Genomic DNA, 6,134 nt, shown 5'->3' on the forward strand with positions numbered 1-6,134 from the left:
TTGCACTGTCATTATTTATAATAGCAAAATTCTTTTAGATTCTTTGACCAACAGCGATAAAGGGAAAAAATTTGATTCCAATTTTGTGTTCTTTTTAAAACACTAAATATTTCTTTAAAATTATCGTCTTTACAGTTCAATTAATTCAAATACTTTATTTAAAAAGGGATTCTTTCAAATTATAATCCATTATTGGCTTCCCATTGTTCAAATATTATAAAAACAGACAGAAAATCCCTTTTCTTTCTCTTTGTGTTTTAAACATACGTGTTATGTTCTAATATTCTCAACTATTTTTGGCTATATAGCTATTCTCGAAATCACGCCCCATTCCTATGTAATTTGTAGAGGTCACACAAATCGGTTTGCTCTTGTGCAGCCTTTGGCACTTCCAGAAGTCACACAAGGGGGCTGTGCTCTCTCCTGGCCTTTGGAGTTTCAGAAAATAAGAGAACAGGGTTTACGTTTCAATGGGTTTTGGAAGCTGCAGAGGCCATGGAAAAGCATTCTCCAAAGCTGCTTCAAGAACAAAGGTCTTGTGCAACCTGGAGGAGAGCCTTGGGTAGATCACAGGGGTCTGTCAACAGAAAGAGGACACCACCTGAACATAAGCATTGTGCCCAGATCCTGGGGTACATTGGACCATTGGACACTCATGCCTTGGGATATAGCACGAACTGGCCTTTTCCAGTGGTAGTGGTGATACTAGGATGAAAGACTCAGGCCTAACATTGGTTTTACCGAGTGCTGCTGTTCAGGATAGCCTGGAAAGTGGGAAGGTAGAGAAGTGATTCTCTTCTGTTCAGAGGATGTGTGTGGGTATATGTGTGGGTGTATGAGAGAGAGACACTACCAAAGTAAAGTTTGGTACTTTCTGGATTTTTGACATGTCAAGCCCAAAATATGTGCCATCACTGATCTAGTGAGTGCTGCCAAATTTAAATCTATATATAAGTGGAATATTAACAAGGCAGTTCAGTGTAGTTACATTTTACCAGGCCTTAGACACTACCACAACCAGTGCCAAGGAAGCAATTAGAAAAAAAGGCTTTTTCGAAAAAACAGAAAGTTCACACAGAGAATTTTTTTAAAAAAATCACTAAGATATACAATAATTATGAAATTATCAAACTATTTTTCACTTGACAACTTTAAAATGTGTGCACTTCAACTCCCAGAATTCTCCAGCCAGCATGCTGATTGGGGAACTGTGGAAGTTGAAATTCACACATCTTAAAGCTGAGTAATGCTGATCTACAGCATAACTAAAACAAGATGTTGCGAAATATCACACCAATATTAATACTATTTAATAAATCAAAAGCAGAAAATCTGGTAGCATAACTGGTTGGCAAAGGAGTACTAAAGGAAAGTAAGGATGTAGGGAAACTAAATTTTATTTTGTTTTTACTGTAAATCCATGCTTTAATACTTTTTAGAAGAGTTTTAGGAATAGTACCATTGAGAGGGCACTGAGGCTATCTAAACTACCGTACTTACAAAAAAATGGAGTTCAAATTAAAGCACACAGAGATTCTGTTTCAGTAGCTCCTATGAATAAAAGCTCATCATTTCTTAAAATAATTGATCCCACTATTCAATTCCTATATCAAGAGCCTTGGTACTACAGTGGTTTAAAGCACCCTGTCATTAACACAGCTGCCTGCAATTTACTGCTGGTTCGAATCTCTCCAAGGCTCAAGGTTGACTCAGCCTTCCATCCTTTCTAAGGTAGGTTAAATGAGGACCCAGTTTGTGGGGGCAATAAGCTGACTTTGTATAAAATATACAAAAGTATGAAGGCTATTGCTGAGCACATTGTAAGCCGCCCTGAGTCTCCGGAGAAGGGCGGCATATAAATCAAATTAACAAAACAAATAACATTAACAATTCCTTTATTAAGAAATTTTTAAAAAACCTGCCTTCCTACAGATTATTAGTCCACCATCTACTGGGATGACAGAGGAGGAGTTTGGACCTTTCATGCAATTTTTCTTCAGCTAGACTGAAGAAACCTCCCTCAAACTTCTCTTCTTAAAGTTACACATACACACAGTTTCTGCAAACCTTCCTACTGACCTTAATCTATTCAGATTAATTTCAATCTTCTTAAAGTGTTTTGCCCAAAATTGAACACAGTATTTTAGGTAATATCTGATCAACAAATATAGAGTAAAATTAATTGGAAGTATATTTTGCAGTCTAATGTCAAGAATGCCTTTTTATCACAGCATTCAGCTTATAATCAATTATAATTTCAAGATCTTTTCTATAAATTCTGTTGCTGACAAGTATTCTAACTGTGAATTAGATTTCCCTCTCTCCTCCAAAAACAACAAATTCTAAGATTTAACAGAGGCAAATGCAATCTGTTATTTTCAGTTAATTTCTTCAAATTGTTTTTAAGTTTGATATTTTCTAGAGTAGTTATACTATCCCACTTCTAGTAATCTGCAAATTTTATAAGCATATATTTCAGTTCCTCATCCATGCCATTAATATACAGTAATAGGCCCCAAACCCAACCTTATAGCTTGTACTTGTTGTTTCCTCCAGTTTGAAACATGAATGAGAAATAAGCACTTTTTCAGTGCCATTTTTAAGCTAATGGGTGATATATAGTCCAATATTTTAGGGAGACTAACAAGGTGGAAGGATGTTTATCTCTTCTTTTACTTTCCCACATTAAACAAACATTTAATAATTCAAATACTACATTTATAGTCAAAAATCATTTGTTAGATTTAGATATACTGAATAGGTTTTATTTTTGTTTATACAAATAAACATATTTGGAACAATTAAAGCTATATCTGCATAAAATCCATAAAGCCTCAGTTATTATCTGTAGTAAATGTACATTTTATATTGGTTTTAAACAAACATTTTTGATTTGCAGAATTTAGCTGATCAAGAAAGATAACATTTCAGAAAAAAGCAGCAACTACCAGTAATAGGATATCATAAATAATACCGGCTTTGTTTAGTAACTGCTTGGCACTTAGTCACTTAGATGACATGGGAGGTGCAGAAATGTAATAAATAACCTTACAGATGTAGACTTTCCTATTTAACCATTCAGAAATTTCCCAAATATCCTGTTAACACTACTATCTGTACAGGGATGGTTATATGAAAAATCTCAATAGCTTTTGCTATATAACAAAACAACTAGCTCATTCATCCAGTTACCAGTAAGAACCATTATATTAAGTCCCAACCAGAAACAAAAATCTTTCTTAGTTTTATAATTAACGTCTGAAAGCTTGAACTCAAAATAGCCTAGCACAGCCAGAGGGAGGATGGGAGGGAGCATGGCTTTTGAGTTTTGTAGTATTTAATTGAAAAAAATGAATGCTAATCTTTAGGCCTATCTTAGCTCAGGCATATGAATTTAGTACTTCACTTAGAAGGGAAAGAAAAATAACACAGAAAGGATGCAAGGTATCTTTAAAAAAGAAGCAAAACTGAGGAAGTTTTTTTCAAAAACAGTATTATGGAAAGCCTAACTTTCCAGTTTGTTTACTGTCTTTCAAAGTGAAGGAACCTGCTTTTATGGATCAATTTATGTTGTGATAGTATTTTAAGTCTGGCAAAGAAAATTAAAAAACATCAAAGAAAAAAAAGGGTGGCTATAACTTTCCTCAATATATTATTTCAAACATGCACTGCCTACAATGCATCACTCCTAAAGCTTCACATTATGCGGGTAGTCCTCGACTTACAACAGTTGATTTAGTGACTGTTCAAAGTTACAACAGTGCTGAAAAAAAGACTTGACTTCTTTTCACACTTACGACTGTTACAGCATCCCCACAGTCATGTGATTAAAATTCAGTTGCTTGGCAAATTATGTCCCAGGGCAACACTATCACCTTTTGCAACCTTCCGTATTACTAATTTAACAACTGTAGTGATTCACTTAACAAATATGGCAAGAAAGGTCATAAAATGGGGCAAAATTCACTTAATAAATTTTTCACTTAGCAACAGAAATTTTAGAGTCAATCGTGGATGTAAATGGAGGACTACCTGTAATAGCTAATCTGTTAGATCCATCAAGTGAAACCAATGAAACTGAAAGCTTTTCACATTCTCCCTGGATCTTTTTCCTTAATAATCTGGCATTTTTCATGCAGCTGAATGCCCCAAGTGACAACCATTAAGTTGTCCAGCCAATCCTGCTTCAAAACTAGGCTGGCTGGGGATTATGGAAAGCCAAAACATTAAACCCAGGTGGAATTTATGCACACCTTTGATAGTTAGAAATAGCCATGTAGCCCCCCCACCCTTACTGGGTGACATCGAAATGAATTAAATGGATAATTAAATACAGTATTTATCCAAGACAGAAGCAGAAGCTGGAATACCAACTTTCCTGGAGAAAGGGCAGTGAGTTCTCACCCAAACAACCCCACATACTCCCCCCACCCAAGCAGCTAATCTAAGATGCCAATCCCTTACCTGCAAAGATCTGCAAAGGCTTGGAAATTGAGCTTCTTGATTTTCTTCTCGCTCAGCCAATAACCCACCCTTTTCCCTTTCAAGAAGGTCTGCATCTTGTTGCCCCCCTTCAGCAGAGCATGCCGTTCTTCTGAAAAGAGAAGAATTGGGAAGGATTCCTCTCCTCCCCTCTCGCCAAGGATGCCGACACCTTACTCCGAAGTAATTACGGCCGTTAAGAGGACACCCGTTTTCGATTTCCAAAAAGAAAAAAAAAAGAAAGAAAGAAAAAAGCCTGGAACTAGGGAAAAGGCGAAGAGGGGGCCCAGTTCTTCAGCATTTCACCCAGAGGCGGCTACGGGGGGCGAAAGCACCGCAAGCCTCGGCCGGAGCGGAGAGGTAGGGATGGAAGAGAAGAGGAACCTCTCAGCAGCCATCAGGAAACTTCCTCACGCCATCGACGGGGCATGGCCGAGGCGGGGAGGCAAAGGAGCGAGGCGAGCAGCAGCAAGTTCGGTGCAACCCTTTTCTGCAGGCCCTCCGAGAGGCTCGGCGAATCCGGAAAGGTTCCGAGCCGGCGAGAAGGTTGCCTCCGGCGGAGGGAGAGCTTTCTCTTTCCACCCGCCCTGGTGAGGGAATAGATAGGAGGGGTAGAGACAGCGGCGCGGCTGGGCTTTTTTTCTGGGAAAACCGCCGTCTGAGGCGGAGGCGGCGGCACTTCGGAGTTTATAAGCCAGAGCCCCGGCTGGGTTGGGCTGGGCGGCGGAAAGGGGCGAATCGAAACCGCTCGCACGGCTCAGCTCCTTCCTCCGGACCTCTCGCAGCCTTTCAAGAGCTCCATTTGCCCGCTATTCTCCGCCGCCTCTACTTCCTCCTCCTCCCGCCTCCGCCGCCGGTCTCCTCCTCTCTCCACCTCCGACACCGAGGGGAGGGGGCTCAAGAACACACCCTCCTCCTCCTCCTCCTCCTCCTCGCCGCCGCCGCCGCTGCTATGGCACCCGCGTGCGGAGGCGCTTGCCCGCGAAAGGCACCGCCGCCTTTCTCCCTGCGCAGGAGCGGCGGCTGGCTCGTCCCTTACTGTAGTCTCCGCGGGGAATGGAGTGACGGGTGGTGGTGGTAAGGGGGCGGGGGTGGGGGTGGGGGTGGGGGTAATTGAAGTTCGCCTGTCGGGTTTTGGAGGCTGCGGGTAGCGAGGTGGTTGATTTCGCCGAGCTGATCCCCCTGAGCGTGGCTGCTTGCTTACTCGGAAGCGAGTTAGCCCCTTAGGCTAACACGGCTTACTCCCGCGTAAAGAAAACAAGAGCCTTTAATAATAATAATAATAATAATAATAATAATAATAATAATAATAATAATAATAATAATAATAAATAAAAAACAAACACCCGCGCTGCTCCCTGGGCGTCCGCTTGGAGTGCTACCAAGCTATAAAGGCATGAGGCAGCTGTTCCGTGAATCTCCCCATTAACAGGTTTTATTTCGAGGTGGGGGGAAGGAAAGGGTGGGGGGGGCTGGAGGAGGAGAAGAAAACCGGGGAGAAAAGGCAGAAAAGGCTCCCCAAGAAGGATGGCCTCATCTGGACTTTGGGACCAGCTGCGTCAATGGGGTGACAAAAACCTGGTATGGAAGAAAAAAATAATAATGGGGTGCCTTCTGTAATCCCCCACTTTTCAGATTGGGCTGAAGGGAGG

The 6,134-nt window shown here is 41.1% G+C and overlaps 1 protein-coding gene across 1 annotated transcript in view; it reads right to left on the bottom strand.

Moving 5' to 3' along the window:
* Positions 1-5,292, bottom strand: part of ITPK1 (inositol-tetrakisphosphate 1-kinase) — a 127,427-nt gene extending 122,135 nt beyond the window's left edge. Inside the window, exon 1 of the mRNA XM_070931514.1 lies at positions 4,465-5,292. Within this exon, the coding sequence (XP_070787615.1) occupies positions 4,465-4,559 (95 nt within the window). The 5' untranslated portion in view covers positions 4,560-5,292. The remainder of the gene's footprint in view (positions 1-4,464) is intronic.
* Between the last annotated feature and the right edge of the window lie 842 nt (positions 5,293-6,134).

The sequence above is a fragment of the Pituophis catenifer genome, unplaced genomic scaffold, assembly GCF_029215685.1.
Source record: "Pituophis catenifer annectens isolate HBS135680 unplaced genomic scaffold, rPitCat1.0.hap2 SCAF_1, whole genome shotgun sequence".
Taxonomy (NCBI): Eukaryota; Metazoa; Chordata; class Lepidosauria; order Squamata; family Colubridae; genus Pituophis; species Pituophis catenifer.